Genomic DNA, 24,220 nt, shown 5'->3' with positions numbered 1-24,220 from the left:
AGCCGGAGGCCATTTTCACCGACATTTGAAGAAAGGCTTTTGTGCGACAGCTGGGCCCCGTTTGCTCATTTGCTTTAAATAAAGAAGTTTTCAAGGAACCCCTCCATTAATTACCGGAAACCTATAGCACTGTCCTATTTCCTATTAGCGCAGCTCCTTTGAATTTATACAACATTATCTCCACATCTGGGATACAGCCTCAGAAACATTTCATTAATCATTTGAAAATGGAAGGGGGAACCAAGTGCGTTTCAGGCATGTAACTCGGTGATAAATTATTCACTTTTTTGCAGCTTTGAGAAAACGTCTACCATAACATTTAAATGGAACCAATTGGATCAGACATTGCCATTATCCATTACTAAATTTCTACCAATGCGCCAGGATACTCACAAGCATTAGTCTGGATGTATATGGCCATGTAGGCAGCCATCTAGGAATGGGTATTCTACTAAAAGAAGGATGTTGTGCAGTAAATGTAGCCATTGCTATTTGCTTCTCTCTGGACACTGCTCTGAACATTACAACAGTCTGAATGTTTTTCTTTCTTGCCATGTATAGGACAGGGCTGCATATTATCACCGGATAATAGGTGTAATATGTATGAACAGAAATGTGAAAAAATAAAGTTCATAGAATATAGTATTGCACGACTGTTAGGCTTGCAAGTAAGATAGTAAAAAAGTGAACATGCACAATTAATGGTGCACATGGTCTTACCCCCGTGGCATTAGTCTGACAAATGCGATCACAAAAGTTGCAGGTGACGGATGAGATACTGTGCAATTTTAAAGTTGTGTGCACTACTAGCATGATGAAGAAAAAAAAAATCAGAGGAAATGCAAATTGTGAAGTTCGAAACTGTGTATGTCACAAAGTGACATTTGTGTGCAGGCACAGGGCATTTATGCATCAATACAGAGCACTGCACTGGTACATAAAGTAAAAACAAAAGCAACAACAACTAATATAATACCAAAATGTTGCACATGAGAAATGTACAGTGCTGGCTTCTTATTGGAAAGCAGCTGAGTCTGTTCTGAGTGGTTGCTCAGCCCGCCCAATGCGAAACTTTTATTCTGTTGACAATTCCAAGGGTATTATCACTCAAGCAGAAGGCTCGTGCCTGTGACTACTGAGTGATAAATGCCATGTACAAAACCTTTACACTGCACTCTGTGTTTGACAGATGGATTTGATTTACTATTAAAATATATACTTTTTGGTGATAAAGTAAGTTGAAGTCTTGCTGGATGAGGGGCTCTGGGCAGAGAAGGGGGACTATAGAGACGGACAATATTGTCCTCGTGGTCAGGCTTGAAAACGACAATGCTGAGTGCGCTTGATGTGTTCAGATGCTCCATCATCCTTCCTCAGTTTCGGGACAGCACAGAGCTCTGGCTGTCAAGTTTTGGTACTGCATCTCCTCATGCTTTGTCCATACATGCCACCAGACCCCATATATTGGCTTTAGTTTGGTTGCCTCTTACCTAGAATTGCCTGTGCTTCAATAGAAGTCAATTAGCAAAATATATTCTCTCGCTTTCTTTTTTAATCTCCCACTTACCTCTTCTTAAATGCCGGCTTGTATGTAATTCAAACATCATATTTTATTAGTCCTAGTCAAAGAACACAAATCCAATGCTCTGGGGAACAAAAAGTGTGATCTAAAAACAAGCTCTGCCCAAGCCAATCTCACTAGGTTACGCTTTGCCATTGCAGACCTATTGACTTTGCCAATGGTTTTGGCCAATGCTGTTCTGCGTCTATTGATTTGAGTCGATGCTAAAACCATTAGGCACAGAACAGCATTTATTGGTTTTAGCAATACCCATAGCATTGACAAAAAAGTTAGATAATGCATTTGTTTTATATATAATTGGAATGCAACCCCGTTCAATTGCCAGTGGTTAGACTTATCCCATCACCGATGAGTGTTTCATGTACCACATTAAGGGCCATATGTAGGAAGCCCAATACCGGTCGGTAACTGCCGATTTTCGGTAAATATCCCATTACCGACCGGTATTCAGGCTTTTGGTATGTAGGGGGCACATTTCAGGATTCGGTAATTTACCGAATCGGTAAAATTACCGATTCGGTAATTTTACCGATTCGGTAAATACAGAATCCTGAAATGATATGTAGGGGGAGTGTGTGGTTGTTGTGGTGATTCGTTATTTACCACCAACTAAAAGTTGGTGGTAAATGACGAATAGCTGGAAAAAAGCATTTTTTTGCACTTTGAAGTGTGCAATGTGGCAGACTTACATGCCCTTAGGGCATGTATGTTTGCCACATGTGCACACATGCAGGAATCAGGGGTGCAACAGGGTGTCACTGTGACACCCTGCCACCCTTGATTGTGCTCCCCCCATTACCGAATCGGTATTTACCGATTCGGTAATGGTAACTGGCTTCCCATTGATTCCTATGGGCCTCCTGGCCCATAGGAATCAATGGGAAGCCAGTTACCATTACCGAATCGGTAAATACCAATTCTAAATTACCGACCCATTCCAAATCGGTAAATATTACCGATGGATTACCTACATATCATTTACCACTTCATAAATACCAAATCGGTAAAATTCGGTATTTATGAAGTGGTAAATGTTAGGCTACCTACATATGGCCCTAAGTGTCCGAGATTATGCCAAGACTTGGGATCCTTGCTCACCGCGCCGCTGGAACTAAGCTACATCCGAATAAGGAGGCCCAATAAGGCTGAAACCGGCCTTGGGTTGCTTGTGTTCTTCTCAGAGAGGATCTGGCGTGGCAGTTTGGGCTGGACTGTTCCTAGTAGAGCAGGACCATGAACGATATGCATATGGCGGAGACTAACCAGACGTGGCATGGTGGGCAAAAGAAGGATTGATTGGAATGTTGAGGTATACACATCAAAATACACCATCACAAGCTGACATCGAAAGCCTTTTTTACAAGTTGAACAGAACTGTATGATAATTTACACTTGCCACTATGGAGCTGTCAACATTAAGGAAGGTCTCAACAGTTAAAAGCAAAAGAAAAAAAAAGAAAACCCACATTAAATATGGGATAAAACCTTGCACAGCTCTTCTTCACAACATTTCCTATTTAGGTGCGAGGCTTTCTGGCATAATTTTAATAAACTGAAATGCTCAAAAGCGTTATGTTCAAATATATTAAAAAAAATAGTTCCCATATTCTCTACTACAAATACTTAAATCTCTCAAAGGAACATAATATTTGTAAATTTTTTAGGTTCTTGATATAAGTCAAGTCTTTTGCATACAGCTTATGGTGCGCTCATTTTAGAAAGGGGTGTTTTTAATAGTATTCTGATTTTGAATAATCTCCACTGGTAATCCATTCCATATGTCACCATCTCTACTGAGACAGCCATGTTCAACTGTGTTGCGAATGTCAGTAAATAATGCAAAGCAGCAGGGGGGCCCAGTCAAAACAGTAGAATAGTTTCCAGGTTTATTCTGAGGATTTCCTTACCTAAAACCTAAAGAATATACTCGCTCGAAAGAGGTTGCATGACACCTACTGCACCAATGGCTGTGCCGGACCTGGCCAGGCTATGCCAATGACAAGCGACCACTTTACAGAATTCTCAGCCTTTAGTCCCTAAAGCATCAGCCAACTGCTTTTACCGTATCTCCTAATGTACATTAGAGCCCTGTTCAGAGCCATGCGGTGCAAATTGCTCAAAATTGATTTAATAGACAGGCAAAGAGGCCAATGTAGAAACATGCTTCAACACGTTGGCACTATGGAAACTTCTCTGAATCTGCAAAACCACCAATCTCTGTACAATACTAATTCACTCTATGTTCTAGTGAAGACCAATAGATACTACCAGTTTTGAGCAAGATATTGTACTCCACCTCAAAGTCCTTGAAAAGTTGAGGCAAAGTGATTCCTCTACAATGGATCCTAGAAAGTGAAACATCACATGCTCTAGATGACAGATGCACGGACTATTGTTGGATCAGGAGGTGAAAAATAAAGACTGAACAATTTTGAACTAAAGCTTTATTGATCTCATTCCACTTGTGGTCTTAATCTGGTCAACAAAGCTCTTATTGCTCTCTAGATAAAACCCAGAAAGAGCTGTTCCTCCAGAGCTCAATCTAGTCCCCCTTGTTCAACTCCATTGCCAGCCAGCACAAGCCAGCATGACTGCGTAATGCTCCAATGCTCTCTGGCGTTACCTGATTGAGATGTCGAGGCGGGCGACGTTAGGCGTGATAATACTGATTGCGGCTGGATTGTGACGGACTCTGTAGGTGCTGGTTTTTTTCGCGTCATCGCAGCAGACAAGGAGCCTTCATTCCTGCTATGCAACGAAGCGTGGTCGGCCTTTAGTTGTGAACTGGTGAGACCTAAAAAGGTTAAAGGATAAGATTGCAATTAAAGAAATATGAAGTTATATCAGCGGAGATCGAAATATTTTACAACTCGTAAAAATGGATATGGCCCTTTTTTTCAGATATAGCCACAAAGAATTCCCATTGCATGTATATCATGGCATACTATTGACCACTCAGTGTAATAAACTTATTGGGAACATCCTGGTTCAGTATTAGCATAAGGAAGGCATGGAACTGAAATGTATTGGCTATGAAGTCCTCGACTACTATGTAATAAGTACCATTATATGAAATTTGCAGCAGCGCTGTACACAATCAACCCATCAAAAGAGAAGTCTATGGTTCTGATGGCAGAGCAAGCCTGGACATCCTTAGATAAGAGAAAAATCACTTTCTTCATGAGTCGGATGACGAATTTAGAGTCCATGGCATCAGGGGCACCACATTCAACTCGGGTTAGTCCTGCTACAAATGATTACTAACTAGAACTTTTCTTGGATTGGCTTAATTGAGAAGAACCAGGTCTACATTTCACAAGACCATGGGATGTTAAATAAAAGTCCAAGACTGTAAGCCCGCCCCGGAGGACATTGAGTAATATAATCGTATGTTAGCATCTGAAAGCCCCGGTGGACAGCCTCCCCAACATTCATGGACATGGGCTAAGTGAAGGCACTGCGCCATTGTGAGTATACACGGTTAGTAGAGTAAAAAGTTACTTAGGAACCGACCCTTGTACAGAGTAACAGAAATGATTCAAGAACAATCCTATTCATACTGTGCGCTGCATCGCTTCACTATCCCAGACCTGTCGGTCAGCTAAGATCCACTTCCGTGGGCTTTAAGCACCAGTAAAAGTCAAGGGTCCTACATCTACGGCCAGTGAAAGCCTGATGGAACCAAATGCCGAGCTGCCAGATACTAATCAGTGGTTTGGTAAAAGGTACCACCTAGGCATGCCGAGGCAGATTTCGCAGCGCATACAGATTTAAGGCTGGAGAATGCAACTACAGTTTAAAAAAAAAAAAAACTTTTTTAACTAAGGCTCAATTCCCTCAAACCTCAGACTCGTCTACCCAAACAGGCACTATATAATGACAAATAATATAAGACTGCATGAATTCTAGGACGGTGGCCCCGGGAACACGTCCATGACACGTCATACATATGGAAAGGTGGAATGTGTGGGTGAAGAACTTTCAGCACAATAATGAGCAGTTTTATTCTATAAAGAGGACTCGGTTCTGACGTTTACATCAAAGTACAAGTATATACATAAACGTAACCCGTGAGGCGCAATCTACAAGCTCCACAACAGGTAATGATGAAGTGTGGACAGATACAAAAGGACGAACAGAGCCCTGTGAGGGACATGTGGCTGTAATTACAAGGACAGGCTTAAGGGGAAATCCTGCAGCTGACCTCAATGGAGACACAAAGTCCTCTATGAGGAAGTGCTCTGGTGAGTGAAGGCAGCCCTCGAGTTTCTCGCAGGTAATCCCTCTCGGGCCACTTATCCCATCCCTTCTCCACCTGGCCAGGATGTTTGCATTAGGGACTTGATAAATGGATTGCCACGTCTCCATGCAAAGGCCGCCTTCCTGTTACCATGGTTACATGGATCCCGGAACAAGGTTAAACTACTCCCAAATCAAAATCAGTGACAGGCACAACATCTAAGAGCCGGGTTATTGACTACTGTAATGCAGCTCAAAGGCCAGAGGGCAAGGAGCGGATCACCGCGCAGAGGGCGAGTCAATATTTTTATTCCGACTCCTCTAAAGACATAGGGACTGATCAATTACCACCTCTCTGGGTTTTCCAAGGTCATAAGGACTGCAAAGGAAAGACCCTTTACAAGAGTAAAGAAACTGAATGCCAGCAATTAGTTTACTGGGTGTCATTCTTAAAGCTCTGGACCTGCCAAAAAAATGCAGGACTTTGTAAACGCTGCATGCTCACTTAGTAAATAGCTCCCTAGATTGGCACCGAGAGCCATCGCTGGCAGCTGGCATCTGCGGTGATCTGCAGGTCGCAGGACAAACGCATCCTTCAGACATCAGTGTGTTCTGTACCATAACCTGGGTAGTAGCATCACTTGTTACATTGCATAGAAATGTGAGAACTGGGATATCAAACACTATACAAAAACAAGTGATTCGATTTCCATTTTTGTGAGCACCCCGTACGAATGCTGTTGATTTCCCTGGATTCTTGAGAGACAATAAATACCACGGTTGTCCTATAGAGTAAGCTGTTTTTGCTCCAACCTGAAGCCCTTAAAAGGATGAAGGAAATATGGTCTCTTTACTTCTGCTAGCGAAAACCCCTGTGGCGAGGCAGGGACATGAAGCAAACATAGACAGCAGGGTTCTTTGTTTCTGTCTGTGTGGGGTGAGTTCTGGAAGGGACAAGAGCACATAGTGAGTGTTATTGCCCTCTTGATGTTGGGACTTAACAATTAATTTCCCTTCTGCATTAAGCTCAGGTTCATAATTGCGCGATGGGCAATTAATAGGGGTATGTGCCCTCTGCTAAGGGCGTTGACGGTTGTTAGATTCCTAACAAGTGGGCAATAACGTTTAATAATAAACCTAAACCATCAACCACCTTTCTTTTTTAAGCAAATGAAATTAATTTTCTCCACAAAATAAAAAAAAAGTTAAATTTAGTTGATATCTACAAGGCATACAAAAGGTGCACGAAAATGTTTTCTCTTTCCACAAGAAGGAATGAGATGTCCTCACAAATAAATCGCAAATAAAGGAAACAGAAAGTGGAGAAGAGTATGTAATTTTGAAACTGGCCTACGCAAATAACAAAACTCTTCCAAAGTGGATTACAGCAAAGCAGGATGATGAAGACACTCAAGATAATAATATAGCAAGTAAACATCTCCTTATTGCCATCTCACACCCGTACTTATCTATGCATTTTATTTGCTAAACTGCACTCTAACATCTTTAAACTAATTTTCACTTGATGGAAAAGTGACACAAAATCGTTTATTTTCCTTTCCACCGCTTTCAATTGCACAATTTTAATCTTCGGCACCTGGATGCTTCTCCCCTCAGCCACCACTATCCACCCCCCACCATCGCGGAAAGCTCCGCGCTCAGAACTAAAACCTCAAACACCATCATTAGATATATCTCCCAATCTTTATCTGCAGCGGTTCTCTCAGAAGAGCTAATACCATGATGATAGCTTGGAAATCTCCCAGGAATTAGATGAAGAGAAGCGATAGTGATGAACTCCCAGTTAATAAACCCAGGGCGCTTATTCCTTCAGGATGATCAATTTCTAGATATCCCCAGGCAAGTCTGATACAGTTGATTTACTCGTCTTTCCGCGTCTTACTATTAAGGTTGTAGCCAAGAAGACGGCAAGGAGATGCGAGGGTCTTAAAGGAGCAGATCTAAAGTGGAGCAACCAACAACAAACACAAATTAAGAAAATTTGATTTTTGATACCGCCATTTCAAAGAGGAAATTTTTTACTTTTGGAATCCTAGCACATATCCTCTTCGGTGCACTTGAAAAGTGTACGTTACCCTATTGGGGTGAATTAAATGTTGGAATTTTAAAGAACTAGTACACAGAGATGAGTCCTAGGGCATTTCCCATACAGAAAGATAACTTTACATCTCATCCATTATGCAAATTAAACCTGGAAATAGTGTAGTTTCTCCAATTGGTCGGCTGTCTGACGGACAGCGCAGCAAGCATGATTGAACGTAATAGCATTAAATACGTCCGTCCATTATTTTCTACTTGGGTGACTCAGTGCGCCCGGCTCCTGGAATTGAAAGGTACTGTACATTTTCTCAGAAAACCACTTCAATGGGATAATTTGCCTTTCTTGAAGAGGCAATGTACCGCCGGATACCCATTGGTTCTAATGCACCTCACGTCAGCCCACAGCTGAATAACTGCTGTTGTAAAAGGCAAAATACCGGTGCACTTACGTTTACATTCATCATCATCATGCTTTTTTGTCAACAGAATCCAAGAATCAAAGAAAACAGCAGTAATTCTCTTTTCAATGCATGTATTGATGGCCATCGCATGGAAAGCATCATGAATGGAAGGCACCCGTTGCTAAGCCGGCATCCAATGGTGGTACTTAACAACTAAAAATGAACCTTGCGGCTTCCTGACATATGTATGTACATATTATTTACATAGTGCAAACCTAGCCGAAAGGCAGCGGAGCACTGCCCATGGCCAAAGACGCAGTCAAAGTGTGAAATGGTGGGGTAGTTGGTTTGTTGACTATTAGATTATTTTTGTGTGTGCACTTTCGCACCTGTTGCCTCACGGTGTGCTGGCTGCGGATTTGCTGAAATCCACCAGAGACGTGAGCTTGTCAGCCAGATAGAGCCAGGTATGCAGGCGTGGATGGCTTTGTAGAGGATGCAGATAGTTGTAGAAATGGTATTTACTGAGTTTAGGAAGGATTACATTATTGAAATCTTTGTTTCTCAAAATGTTGCACACACCCTAATAAATATGAAAAAGCAATCACGCAAGTTTTTAACAATATGAGTTAAAACTGCAAACATCGAAATTCACTCTTGTATTTTGTGTGCACACTGGTAAGGCATCTCCCTCGTAACCAACCAACCCTGTGATCCAGGTGCTTGTTCGCTTTCTTTTCGCAGTTTGGACATCACCCGCCAGAGAACTGGACAACAGTGCTGCATGATTTGCCATTTCCCTATCCAAAGGATATACTTCGGATGATACCAATAAAGCCGTAGCAAGAATAATACACAACTAACCTCACTCCCTAACACCACCTTCTTGAGGTTGTCGATGCTCTTTCTTGGAGTCCGGTTGAGTAGAGAGGCATACATTTTGCTATTGGATATGAGGTTCTTGCATTGGTGTAGAGATGGTTTCTCTGCCCTCCGAGTATGGGATGATCCATTAATTAGGAGCCATTGTGCATGGTGCTTACTACAAGCCCAAACATTCAGGTTTTAGGCAAGCAGGTGTCTAACTCGTCAAGACGTCAGATCATGCCTAATTGGCATGTAGTTCTGCAACAGCCCACCCATGACCTCCTGACTCTCAATTGGCCTGCTCACATGATGAAAGTAGCCTGAGGTAACAGACACAGTTGGGATCACCAAACCTGAAAGGAGCATTTATTGCTTCATTATTTATTGGGACTAGGAGTGACAGAGACACTAACAGTGCAGGTTCACTGGGCTTTAATGTAAAAGACATTTGTCTCGGAGGCTCTGCCATCATGGTAAGCCTCCCTCTAAAAGAGTGACTGTCTTTGGTCAAGTTCAGTGGTTCCAATATTCAGCAGTGATGCTCTGAGAGAGTGCTCGAGAGCAGACCTTTTTCTCGCCCTTAACATTACATGAGCACCGAGGAGGGCATCCCAGGGAAAGCCCATGTGATGCGCATCTTCCCTTCTGCTGTAGTAATAGGATTGCGGAGAAGCAGCAGCAGAGGCTCAGTAGGGAAGCATCTTTAGCCATCGGACACCGCTGTGGGATATTGAACCACTCAGGCCTCTTTCCATCCGGGAGCCGATATACTATCTGGCAAAACAGCCAAAGGATGCGATGCATGCATTGACAAAGACAATAGGTATGGCCTTCCTAAAGTCCATTGTAAAATTAGTGACACCATTTCAGCTGAAGAGCAAAGGCAAAGATGGAGACTTGGCAGAGCTCATGGTGTCCCACCAGACAAGAAAGGGCAGACCTGATGGATCGGAGTACTTTATGCCCTCAATCATTCACGATGCAAGTTTAAGTTGCTTATATTAACAAAATATATTTACCAAAGGCAGACATAGCTACATACAGATTTAACAACAATACAACACTTCAAAGTGCAAACATATACATTTTTTCACAACATTTACTCACATAAAGCAAAGAAATTAGCATGCCAAAGATCAAACTGAGAGAATAACCAGAACTTTATGTCAAACTGTCTCCAGAAATCGTCTCTCTCAAACCCTAACCTACCTACCTACAACTCCCTTAGTGGTTGGAAGATTGGTGCCATACAAATATTCAAAGGTTTGAACCTTAGTCTACCCCTTGACCATCTTTTGGATGAAGAACTATTGTCTACAAGACAATACATAGAGTAGGTGCTATTCCCCATCAGAGTTCTCAGCATATTTACTAGGCTTCTTCCCTATTTTTGAGTTTGTCCTGCTCCTGCAGCATTTCTTCTGTACATTTCTTCTGGTTGGATGAGGTGCATCATTCAGCTGCTGACTTGAAGGGGCTCTATTTTTCATTCAGAGCTCCATGAGAGTACATGTCTTCTTTCCTTGCTCTTTCAACCCCCCACTCCTCAGTTGCTCCATGCCCTGCATCCCATTTCTTTTACCTTTGCGTCAAATACATTTCCCGTGAATGGTCCTACTGCCGTCTCTATGCTCACCCCCTCAATGCCCCATGTGCTGGTCTGTGGGACCCCAGTAATGCTCCAGTGATGCCTTACCCATATTTATGTATTTTTTTATTATTATTATTATTTACATAAGGTGTTTGGTTCTCTTTGTGGAACTACCATGCATTTTCTTTTTAATTTACTGTTCTGGTTCGACTATCTTAAAAAAAAAAAAATCTGTGATGATGGCCATTTTGGATTTTTATAAATTTACGATTGCAAAATCACGGACAACTATTTCAGACCAGTAAAGTACAAATACAAAAAAAGAGCATGGGAGCGCTAATGCAAACAAGCACTAGCATACTCAATAGGTTGCTATTCGCCGAGACCTATTGGTTTTGCCACCATTTGTTTATACTGTAGCTGAAAACAAGGTTTTGTGTTCCAGCAGTTTTTCAAGATTTGAATAAACTTTCACAACATTATGTAAATAAAATGTATTGATGGATACTATAGAATACGAACAATAGCAAAATCCTAAAATTGGTCTAATCTCTTTAAACAAATCTTGAATGGCTATAAGCTTTACAGATCCCAGTTACTAAATATCAAATAAAGGGCATCATTCTCTCCCAGCCAGACTCAAGCTGGCACAAGCGCACACATTCACATATATCTAATAAATATGCCGGTATGCCATCGCATCAAATACGCAAAACAAGTTAGGCAACGCTGGGTGGTTCCCCGTCTTTAGGTGGAGAGCTGCTGCTCCTTCGTGGAGAACACATCCACACCACCACTGATACCCAAATCTACCCCCAAATGTCTGCATTTCTAGCAACACAGTAAGAGTAAGATTAGCTCTGCTGCAATTGTTCCAACAAAGTCTTTAGGTATAAGTAGACCTCAAGTGTTATCATCGACAAGCTGGAAATTGAGGGAGGCATTTTAGCATTCTAGGCACAGTATTACAGGTTTGAATTGGTACAGCATCATTGAGGCCAACCTAAAATAAGCATACCTTTGTTCAGACATGAAGGGGAACCCTGTAAAGTCAAATCTACAGGCTCACGAGCATGGGACAGGGCATACAATGTGGAAAATCAGGTAGGGGATTAAGGGTAGGCCACAGCCTTCAGATGAGGAGCAGCTGCCTCTCACAAAGTGCATCTTCGACACCACTGACAATCTGAATCTGCCCATCTCAAATGTCTATTTCTCCAATAACCCCTTAAATCGTTGGAGTAGCTCAATAGATATCCATCCCACACAGGAACGGTGGCAGAGACTTTACCCATTTTTCCAATAACGTCCTTTTGCATATAATGTAACTCGAGCGGTACACAAGTGGAGTTGGAAAACCACGGTGGCAGATCACAAAAGAAACAGATTTTCTAGGACTTCAATTAAGTTTGATTACTATATATGTGAAATAATTACACTAATTAGAGTACTGCATTAGACATACAGCAGTGCTTTTTTACTTACAAATGCACAATTACACAACAAATAGATTATCTGACAAAACTTACATTGAGGAACAATTCTCTGATACTGATCAGATATTGTTATGGTGGCCATCAGAACCATTATTAACCCCTTACCACGTGTGTGAGTGTAAAAACACACATCATAAAAAGATGTACCTGGTATGAACTTATGGCATACATATGCACCATGGCCATGAAACAATACAGTCAATAGGTGTGACCCTGCAAGTTTTGGACAAGGTTTGTGCAAACATCTGTGTGTGCTGACCTCTTGGCAGTCCAGTTGTTAATAAGCTTTTGTTTGTTGAAGCCTGAGAACCAAAATATGCCATGTATTCTAGTTGTTTTCATGGGCTAACCCTAACAGATTTCATCCTGGGAACAGGGCAGGTTTAAGATTTTCCAGAATCTTAGCAAGATGAGTTTACCTGATGAGCATACAGGCAACGTTTTTCTAAACATTGGTGCGTAGACCAAGAAGGCCTTAAATTGAGTCTGGGCACTGGACTCCGCTCCACTCGCGGTATTTGCGGAGTTTTCTGCACTCTGCATTCATCAACGTCAAGTTGGCGAGCGCAAACAAGGAAAAACCCACCTCCCGGTGAGATTTTTCCTTGTTTGCAATCGGCACCATCAAGTTGGTGAGCGCGAGTGTGGAAAATCAACCTCCCAGCAAGATTTCTCAATGTAGGCGGTCAGATTTCTCATTGCGAGTGAGAATGCTGCAGCTCAAGTAAAAATCTACTTGAGCGGCAGAAAGAAAGCAGCGCCCGCTTGCGCTGTGCATGATGCTGTTTGCGATGATTGCAAAAAGCGGTCAAGCACCTGGCACTGAAAATCACTGCAAACTGCATTTATCTAAAGAAACTCTGCTGCTCGCGGAGCTCCACCTAGTGTGGTGGAGTGATTTTTGCAACTCTGCCTAGGGTTACCTAAAATGAGAAGGTCTGGGTGTCTCAGAGCAGTCTCCTGCCCCAATCACCAAACTCTAATGAAATAACCAAGTATTTGGCGGTGGGGTGCTAAGGTGGATGTAATGCCCACAGCTATAAATGTCCAATTTCAGAGTATTTAACAATAATGTCAACATTCCTTAAACTAAAGAGAGTGAGAGACAGTGAGCAAGAGCTGTGTGAGTGCACAGCTTGCCTTTTTTCTACAACTTCCAGAAGAACTAGTATGCTAAGTATTTCTAACCTTTGTCATTCTACACTAGACCAGGGTACTCCAGAGTCGTTCTTGGAGGACTGATCAATGCCAGATTTTTAGCATATGCATATTTAGATAAATGTAGTTATCTTAAAAATCTGGCATGGATCCGGCCCTCCAGGACCGACTCTGGAGAAGTCTGCACTAGACAAAGCTGAATGTGTCAACCTAACGCTTACCCTACGAGCGCTCTGAAGTGCCTGCCAGCTGACGGGTCTAGAGACTTCCAAAATGGAATAAACAAATCAATAACAAATAAAGACTCCATTGAGGTTAGACTCCCTGTCTGTCAATTGTGGATTTTTAATGGGTGAACGTGGATATGAAACAACAGCGCGCTGTATATATGAGGCCAGCGAACAATACAGGGTAGTGAAGAAAGCAAGTGGGAGTGGGGGGTGACTTGATCATGCTGAAAGAATATATCTATTTACAGTAAGCCACACACCTAATGTGAAAAAGGGGAGTGGGCGGCTTCCAGAAGGAAAACGGTGCACGTTGATGAGGCTGGGATAAAGCACAGAGGAGCCCTTCTGTTGCTTCAATAATAAAAGGACCCTGCTAATTTCCAGCTCAACCATCTCCGAGGTTCCTGCAGCCGTGCATGACTCATTGGGCCCCCAGGGAATGGGAGGTGAGGGGAAGGAGAGAGAGAATGTGTGTGTGTGTGTGATCTAACGGTGCTCAGAGCTTTTGAGACCCTGGAACACTTTCATGGTGCAGCCCAGATTCATTAAAAAGTCTGGCTACATTCCAGCAGTTAAAATTGAAGCAGCATATTTATTGCATTTTGCTCAAATAAATCAGAAAATGTGTGAATCATATCCCATGGAGAGAAGGGGGAAAGGGAAGTCATAGTAAACAATCTCTGGCTGGTCCTTACAAGCAGATGGTGGTGAGGGAGGGATGCGGGAGCTGGACTGCCTGCTTTTATATTTTGTATGGAGGGTGTCACCTTATTTTCGTTGCATGTTGAAGGAATCTTTTTAAGCGCGGTCAATGCTAAGGCTTTTCAAATGACAAAGCTGTATGCATGAAAATGAGCAAGATAGCTAATTGGAGGTCATAAAACGAATGAGCACATTTCGGTTTCAAAGAGGAGCGCTTTGGGGGATGTACCGCTTTGTAGATCTAAAGATCTGCAGCCAAGACTGCCTACTACTGGAGGAGAAGTGGCGGGGATGGGTAGTTTGATGGTTGAAGGTAATGGAGAGAAAGGTCAGAACCCAGACCTGTGCAAAGTAATTATTGGTCAATGAACGGGCGACAGAACTAATTGAGAGGGCGATCTCGACGACGAGATAATTTGGTACTTCTGCACCGAACAGCTCAGAAAATGTGAAATCCCACATGAAAATTTAAAATTTCAACCTGAGCAGTGAACATACTTTACTCAAAAGCTCAAGCATGAGAGAAAACCCAAATAAGACTACTTTAGCATGAGTAAATTAGCAGCGCACTCAAGGTTCGAAATCCGCACAGGATGCCTTCCACCGCGCTCGAGATCCTGCATCTTGCGCATGACGCCTTAAATTGTGTGCTTTTTTTGAGAAATAGTTTGTTGCTTGGAGTGGTTTACAGAGTTTGTGCTACTGCCGCTTGGATGTCGGATTAGCACACGTTTGTGTGTATAAACTCTCCCTGTCTCTCTCATTAGGGATTCGACAGCTGCTCGTTTCCCCTCGATACTCTGAATAAATTCACAAGATTTTACAACTCCCAGTGACTCAAAGTCTTTTGTGATCAGACAAGGAGTGACCAGGTTTCAACTATGGCAGAGTAGGCAAAAGACTATGGAGTTAAACCTGCTAATATGAAACAATTTTGAACTATGGGATAAAGATGAAACCTTCCTTTCTTAAGACTTATCAAATAAGGGATCAGTCAATATCAAGACACTTTCTCAACGATGAGACTATCAGGACCTTTGGTGCAGAGGGTTAAGAAAGCAAACAAGGGGAGGAATGGCTACTGAGTCATTCCTAATGGTGGAAGCCTTAGGAAAACTCCTTTTACCTGCACCAGGAATCCAAAACCAGGTGGTGGTAAAGGGGGTTTGTGTAATACACACAGTAGAATCAGGGGGTGCCAAGTCAACTCGAAAGGGGATAAAGGACATAAATGAATTCCAGAGACTCCTCGTGTCCATAGGGTTAGGCTGTTTTGCTGGGCCCATGCTGCACCCACTGGTCGAAAACTGCATTCCTTTGCAACGCAATCTGTGGATGGGATAGAGGTGTAGAAATAATGCGACTGATCACATGATTATTCCTCTCAAGGAAAATTACCATTTTCAAGCTTTTAGGCTCATTTGTGCCGAAAAAGTATCAGAAAAAGGGACAGCACAAACCCAATTGTGCTTATGAAACAGGTCACAACTTCAGATGCGAGATGGGATGAAAAATAAAAGAAAATAAAAAGCATTGGCAATGCCAATAGGTCTGGCTTTAAAGGAATGTTGTATGGTAAAGTGATGCATTATAAGTAAATAGCATGAGACTGGATATGTATTTGCACTGTAGAGTAATATTGGTTAAGGCTAAAAGGTCAGGTGCACTTTAAAAAATGACCTAAACATCCATGTAGGTTAATGACTGTCCAACTCCCATCTGTGCTGCTGCCACAGAGAACAACCATACATTTTCTAGTTATCTAAGACACTTTAAAAGCTTTATAATGTCATGTAAATGACCCTAAAGGGTACAAGTTCAGGCAGCTGGATAAATATCACATCAGCGTGGAGGGCACAACAACTATTTTTTAGAAGCATACCACTTCTACCCAATCAAAACATGTACTCCTGACTCCCAACATGTGGGTGGAGACAAAGCCCCTCTAGTGATCCTCCCACAATTGTCTGGCGAAAGCGGCATTGTCAAGCCAGACTATACAAAGTTTCTGGGTGCAAGTACTACTAGGCACATGAAAAGTTCAGCAACAAAACCGAAGAAAAGAAAGGAGGCCTCAACAACAGTAACGGAAGGTGAACCAACAAAACAATGAACCTCTCAGAAGCGGTTTCTAAACAAGCATTGGAAAAGGTAATAGGCCTAGTGAGAGGATTCTTTTTTATTACAAGCACATTCCCCAAAAATAAAAATAAAAAAGGGAAACATGCTGCGACCTCGACCAGGTTGGACTTATGTTTGAAACAGAAGATTTAAATGTAAAATAAATAAATAAATAACCACCACGTATAATTTTAAAATAACACTACAGGTGCTTCATAGAACGCAGCTGTACTCAAAATAGTGAGACACTTTTTTATGTTTTAACGCACATCACAGGAACACTTGATTCTTACCAGTTCAAAGCATATATACTACTAGATATTAATTACTACAACCTGAAGACATTGTGTAAACAAAGAAGGATGAATAAAAAAATAAAGAAGGATAAAGAATCGAAATAAAAAAGCATTGGCGCAGTAAAGCATTGGCCACGAGCCCTGGCACTGAAGCAAGCTTCTTTTTTTGGTAGATTTGCACATTTATCAGGCAAAATGTTGACATTCACAGAGCAAGAGGGTCGATGGCTGAAGGGGGCTGACCCACTGCCTATTGGTGTATGCTACGTTGGGTGGAAGCAAAATGTGAGAGTCGAACAGGCCAACGGATGAAGAGAGTTCACCAAAAGCCCTTCCATATTAGTAAAGATGCATGCATTTCTTTTATTTATTTATTATTTTGATTACATTTGGCTGGTGAGACAACTGAAGATGTCTCTAGGAAAGATTGAAAACTGGTCACCAAACACCCTCGCAACTGGAGGTAAATGACCAGTAGTAGGTCCCTTTGGCTGTAAAGCAAGAGGATGAGATCTGGCAGTAGTGTGCTCGAGATGGTGCTGTCATTTCTGGTATTGCACTTTGCATCTATGTACACAGAACTCTCTGCTCTGACATGTGCAGCCAGTCGTGTCTATGTAGGTGGAGCAATGCAGAACAGAAAACAGGCTGCTTGCAAGCCAGCCCTACAATCAGAAGCCAACATTCTTAGCATTACAGAAATCATCAAAATACAATTGTCATGGTTTTCATAACCCTTTGTACATTACAATGTTGCTCAGAATTTTATATGGGGAGGTCGTTACATGGGTTATGAGGCCGGAAACTATTGAACATCATCATAATCACAGTGTGTGCATCCTTTTCAGATCCCTTGTGGCATTTGTCTGCACTTATTACGTCCACCATATCTGCTTTGGAGAGCTCAAAATTAAGGGTCGTCATTTATAAGACAGTAAGAGAGCTGGATGAGTTAATTACTCTCTGAAACCTAGCTTGCCCAATCAGGCACAAGTCTCTAATTCTTAATGAATTTATTCAACTGGCGGCATCAGAAATGCCGCACACCCATTTGGAAATGACGAAAGCCACCAACACATTTCAGAAGTGACTAACCTGGTGTAAATTCCTCTAAATTCCTGTTAATGACTTCTAAAACACTTCTCAAATCAGTTGCTGAAGGTAGGTTTTCTTTAACAGAAAATTCCAGCTGGGCCTGTTAGGCTGGTGTTTGTGCTGGGCCTGGTAGGCTGGTGTTTTTGCTGGGGCTGGTAGGCTGGTGGGCCTGGTAGGCTGGTGTTTGTGCTGGGCCTGGTAGGCTGGTGTTTGTGCTGGGCCTGGTAGGCTGGTGTTTGTGCTGGGCCTGGTAGGCTGGTGTTTGTGCTGGGCCTGGTAGGCTGGTGTTTGTGCTGGGCCTGGTAGACTGGTGTTTGTGCTGGGCCTGGTAGGCTGGTGTTTGTTTTAAACTAGAAGAACGTCTAGTGCTCTCTTTCCAAAGGACATCTAAAAACCCATAAAAATATATGCACAACCGGGTCCTGTAGAGGCCATTTGTTTGACTGATGCTCCACCAGTATAGGAACAATCTCAATTTAAGGGTGGTAGTGTAAAATGTAACCCACAAATCACGAAAACTGGTTTCGACATTTTCTGATACCAAAAGGTAAATTAGAAATCCCATTGTTTAGGATGCTAATATCACAACCATAGTACAAGAGGTGTTATGGTTAATGTGTACATTTAATCCGCAAAAGTAGAATTTACAATCCAAGGTCTCTATGGTAGAGGTTAGGCAAAATTCCCCCAAAATAGGGTATCCTACTTTCAGTTTTAGAACAGATGCAGGTTTACTAGCTTGTTTTATGAACTTGCATATTGGTATTTCTATAGTTCAAATCTAAATGTTGACCAATGGAGTGGTGTACATACCAAAAGGAGGGGCACAAATTATGTAAAGAAATAGATTTTTTTCCCCAAAGCAATAAACTCACTATAGCTAAAAGAGCACATAACAGAAGCAAAACAAACACCAAGGGCAAAGCTTCAAGCAGGCAGAAAAATAAAACGACCAGTCTAACTAATACGATTGACTGTCAGATGTGTCACCCACGGTAGTATGGATGCTTCTTCATTAGACTATCAGCTAGAGGTCATGGGACAGCAGCTCCGTCCCATGACCTAGGTGGAAGACCTTATGGGATACTTCTGGAAATACACCATTAGGAGAAATTGGACAGCGGGCATAATGTTGTTTGGAGGCTCAACTCCAAATCTACTGAATCTGATAAAATTATTATTCTTTTTGCTGAAGCTCCCACACTGTTGAGGGTATTTTCAGTGCTGAATCTGCTTTCTGCAACCTGGATGGCAGTATAATTCCTAATTCCATACACTCATGAAGTTATACTACATTCTAGACCCTCTGGGACAATAATGTACAACTTAAATGCCCATCATTTTCTAATACATTTTACCTGCTTATGTGTGAAAGACGTCATTCAAAGGTGTATGTAATTAAGCCATTAAAAACTATGAATCCTGTCAAGCTCTTCAAAGTCCAGGGAACTCCAAACAAGCCACAGAAAACTTCTTACATGGATCCGAGATTAACAAGAGTCCTGTTTTAAATATGAAATCCACCAGCAGAGGGCGGTGTGGTTTACCCATACGCATACTGTCATTGTGGGACTGGGTGTGTTAGAGTAGTATATAGAATGCAGGTGTGGTGCGGTGCAAGGTTGATGTTGAGAGATATGAATACTACTTCAGTCCAACATTCTATGCCATAGTTGTGCAACCTGCTAAAATTCAGAGGACTTAGAAACAGGTTACAATACAGTATCAAACAGTACATAAACACCACCCCTTTGCCTTCTCTTCATATCATGGTGAGCATAAAGGGCTAACTATTGGAACATGATCCAGTCTGCATCCCGTTTAATGCAAACAACTAACCCAGTAGAACTGCCTAGGCCACTTCATGCACTACAGTACACTCCGGAATGGAAAGTTTAAAAACAGGTATCATGGACGTGGCCATCAAATGTTTAAAACAAAATATATGAACATTGTCAGGATACTTAAATTAGAGCTTTCATATGCTGGTGCGGGAGGGATGATCCATCACAGACGTTTAGGTTATCCATTGAAAGTAATTGGAGCGCATTCATTCAAGGAAGTGTTTTTTCTTAAAATCTGCAAGGATCCAGACCTCCTGGACCTCGATTAGACAGCTCTGCCTCAAGGGAAGAACATTAGGAGCCTCAAGGGGCTAGAAGCAAGTAGACAGGGTTTGATACATGTGCTGAATGACTCTGGCATTCCTGCTCATTCTGTCCTTGTTATTTCTGTTGACAGCGATCGATCGATGACATCTCAAAGATGATTCGCTAGGATGCGGGGCAGGCTGCACAATCTTCGTGGAGTGGTAATGTTCCGCTGTCACCACTCTTACAAGGCACTTGAGGGGCAACTGCAAAGAAAGTCAAGTACTGCTCGGGGAACACACTGACCTAAAGCGGGTCTCGAGAAGATGTTCTGTGGAGTGAACAATGTCCTCTGCAAATAACACAAAGCAACCTAATCACAGAAAGCAATTAAAAAAAATGAAAAAGCTTGGCAGAGCTTTTTAGAAAATATTGGTTGTGGAAGCCAGAGTTCAACATTCACATGTTGATGAAAGCAAGTCAAGTACTGCACTCAAATCTGCTCTGCTTTCCGCGAGTGAGAATTGGGTTTGACTGCGGGGAGCGTGCTGCCAGACACACCCCAAAACCTTATGCTAATTGCAAAGCAGCTACTTCTATTTTCAGGCCTGCTGCATTGTGATTTCTTCGCTGTGTGCGCAACAATACAATTCACCTTTCAATCAAAGAGAAATCTCTTTGTGGAGCTGGACTCTCAGGAGACAAGTGTTGTGCAGCAAATTAGGTCAACACTATCGTACTGTGGTTTAAGATTGACAAGATTAGCTGACACTTGAACTGCCGTCAAGAGGGCTTTCAGAGTCCAAGATAAGTAACACGGTCAATATTTGTGCGGAATATGAACTTCCGTACAACCTGGACCTCTACTCAGCATCTTTTTTCATTTTAGAAGGATTTCATTTTACAGAATAAAGATACTAAATGTTGAAAAAAATAACTAATGCTCAGTACCCGAGTTGTAGATCTGGTGTAAGGTTACCAGATGACTCCATCTCATTAGAGACACTATGTTCCAGTTATGGGCTTACATTTAACAACCTAATTCATTTTAGGAGCTGTAGTCCCTTTTCACCTAATTGAGCTAAAACTCTGGATTGCAAAGATTTGTAGATGTAACTAATGACTGCCAAAATGTGTCCTCATTGACGTGGAACTGGTAGTCTTAATCAGATGGGGCATTTCCTGCAACTTGCAACTGCAGAAATCTCAACTGTTGAGGGCAAGTAGTAATATCATGGAGCCAATTTAAGCAATGAAGTCCCTTGATGACATATGGGCATCCAGTGAGTTGTCCTCTTCATTCAGAGCTCTCAAGATTCCCGGGTACATGTGTTATTTTTATTTATACCTTGCAATTTCGTTTATCCAGTTATAAAATCAGGTCTACAAATTCCAAAATGGAAAGAAAAAACCTAACTGAAAGGAATAGCTATTCACCTATGAACCTGGGAAATCTAAGATCTTAGAGCATGCTACTACTGTAGTAAAGTGGTTCCCAGTAGAGCAAGATGCAACTGCATCCTGGGCATTCTAGTCTTATATCATACCGTTCAAATCAACAAAAGCGAATGACTCATATTGAAAAGAGGATTTCTAAAAGGAAAGATCTAGGAGAGTTGTGTCCAGGTGACAGTGGCATGTGGTAACACTAGCAAATCCTGAAAAGGTAAGCCGATTCTAGTAAAAGAAAATACACACACAACAAAAAATAATTAATTCACACATTCTGGATTTTGGTTTAATCTTAACAGAACAAATTATTACTCTTGTCTTCACAATGAGTATATCACACAAATCTATACTTCCACTCACTTATCCACTCTGACAACACACACAAAGAGGCATGATGTGCCAGTGGTACCCGTTTGCTATATTTGATAAACATTTTGTTATATCAAAATCTATAGCTATCTGCAGTGATCGTTAACTAGCTTAAGTATACAAGATGCACGAGAAAAACCTACATACTATAATTTGAAATGTAGAAAATTTACACCAAGGGTACGACTGAACCATTAAATTAAGTCATGCACTATCCAGCATGCAGCATTGGAAGGTTGAACAATTCTTCCAGAGCGAGATCTCTGCAAAGACATGCTAGCTCTCCGAAGCCAGCACTCGAGGGAATAGAGCTATCCTGCTGCTTCTGTAGCGTTATTTACCACCTCTAGAATGTGGTACTAATCACCATGAGCCTCGACAGACACTCTGCTAAAGATGCCAGCGTCTTTGCCAGTTTAATGAGCTTCCTGGGAATTGAACATGCCTTATGGAGTAGCAGGGGGAACCCTCATCATTACGTTCAATTAGAGTGCGTTCCTGCACATTGCCTCCATCCCTCCATAAACAAACACCAGAGAAGGATATGATACAAACCAGATACAAATCACCAGCTTTGTCCAATTTATTAAACCTAGTCCTAATTAGAAGCGATTTGCCTAGGATCCCAATTAATGCGAAAGGAGGGAGAACAGTAGACGATGGTATAGTTTGGAATATGTCACCGTGTTATGCAACTTGCAAATGATCGCTAATTGGTATTTGCACGGGGATTGGAGGTTTAGGAACCTGACGCCTAATTAGCACTAACGATCTTCTACCCATGGACTAGCTAAACGGAGGGTAATTCTCTGAAATACGAATAGAAAATGCAATCAATAAATTAAGAAATGATCCACGCATTTAGCAAACTCTAGCACTCTGGCTGGTACATTAGTGGCTATTTCAGCCTTTGTCTATACACATTTGACCTTGACCACAAATGTAGGTACGGTGGGGAAAGGGCTACCGCTGTATTGGGTGCACAACACATCAGTCCTTCTGGGTACAGAAATCTGCATTACGGCTTGAAAATGCACCAAAATTTAGATCCATTAAAAAAAATAATGGTAGTGACTCCGGAGCAGGATATATCATTGTACAGAACATGCCAGGTTTGAAGGCTCAGTGGTCCGTCCAATGTAGCATTTCTTAATCCACAATCGTTTTTTTTTCTTGTGAATTAAATGAAATATTTTATAATTTGTGTGTTTGCTTGATGTAAACTTGTTTCTGTATTTTTGGGTGTTGTCTTCAGATTCAAGGAGAAGAAATAGCTTAGGCCACAGGATCCAGCTTCCAGTAGTGATTCAGCAGGGATCCACAGAATTCGAAAAGTTGAGAGCAGCTAGTCTAATGCATTGAATCTCAGGATCTGTGCTTGACCTCATGGCCACAAGATCAAATAGGCTAGTCACCTTGCCTTTCATCCTTCTACGGCCGATAAAATGCGTACCATTCAATTGGGTAATAATAAACATACTATTCAGCACTAAGATGTCCCACGAAATGACCATACACTTTACAACTACACGTTATGCTATGTACAGAATTCAATAGAAGAGGTGTGTCTCGAGCTATCTAAGCAGTCTACACAGCCCAAAAAATACTGGATAATGTGACAAGAGTCACCATAAAGGACAACAGAAAAACATTGCAAACTTAACTCGGACAATATCAGAGAATGCAAGGGAAGAAGGAACGTGGGCAGTGCAATAGCACAGAAAATGGAAGGGGGTAAAACGTGCACAACAACTGTAGCAGGATAATGCAGAGAGCTGGAGAAACAACACCGATGACATAAACAAGCCTAGTCGTGTGTCGCCTCAAGCATGATCAAAGCATAGGTGTGAAAATATAGCAAAATGCGTCATGGTGCACATCAGATCATGAAACAAAGATAGGACAACATGTGTGAATGACAATCACTAGCAAGAGAGCTGCCACGAAAACAGTTTGCGGACACAGTGAAAGTGTCCGTGGCACTTGCAGGTGGTGAGGGAGGTCTCCCAATTTCAGTTCTAGAGGGGACCCATGCAAATACCTCACTTTATCGGCCATCAGCAATCCTTCTGTTCAAGTTTCATCCTGGGTGGGAGCTAACTGGAGTTTTGAAACTTTAATGTCATTGCCATCGAGGAGACAGACATTCAGGTTTTGTAACCTAAAATATAGAGGCAGAGCTTTGAAGAGGTGCGATTACACCGTAGGACGCCAGATACATCGGTCTACATGAGTAATTAATTACACTAACATCTCTTTCAATAGCACTCACTAATCAGCTTTATTACTACTCACAGGAAGTCTGTTTAGCAGACATAGAATAATTAAACACAGAGAAACAGCAAGGTTCTATACTTATGCCCGCAGTTTGCATGAGGTCCCTGCACTGTTTTCTACCAACTCGTAATAGTTACTATGGAACACTAAACACACAAAAGTACTTCTTGCATCAAAGTTGGATTTTCAAGTT

At 41.8% G+C, this 24,220-nt stretch overlaps 1 protein-coding gene across 4 annotated transcripts in view; it reads right to left on the bottom strand.

Annotated features, from left to right (window-relative positions):
• Window positions 1-24,220, bottom strand: part of SETBP1 (SET binding protein 1) — a 289,316-nt gene that overhangs the window by 8,286 nt on the left and 256,810 nt on the right. For all 4 annotated transcript variants that reach the window (XM_085629078.1, XM_085629060.1, XM_085629069.1 and 1 more), the window contains one exon: window positions 4,206-4,376. In XM_085629078.1, coding sequence (XP_085485204.1) covers window positions 4,206-4,376 — 171 coding nt within the window. The remainder of the gene's footprint in view (window positions 1-4,205; window positions 4,377-24,220) is intronic.

This window comes from Triturus cristatus, chromosome 2_1, assembly GCF_964204655.1.
Source record: "Triturus cristatus chromosome 2_1, aTriCri1.1, whole genome shotgun sequence".
In the NCBI taxonomy this organism is placed as follows: domain Eukaryota; kingdom Metazoa; phylum Chordata; class Amphibia; order Caudata; family Salamandridae; genus Triturus; species Triturus cristatus.
The sequence above is the reverse complement of the archived record's forward strand: the minus strand, read 5'-3'. Positions and strand labels throughout refer to the sequence as shown.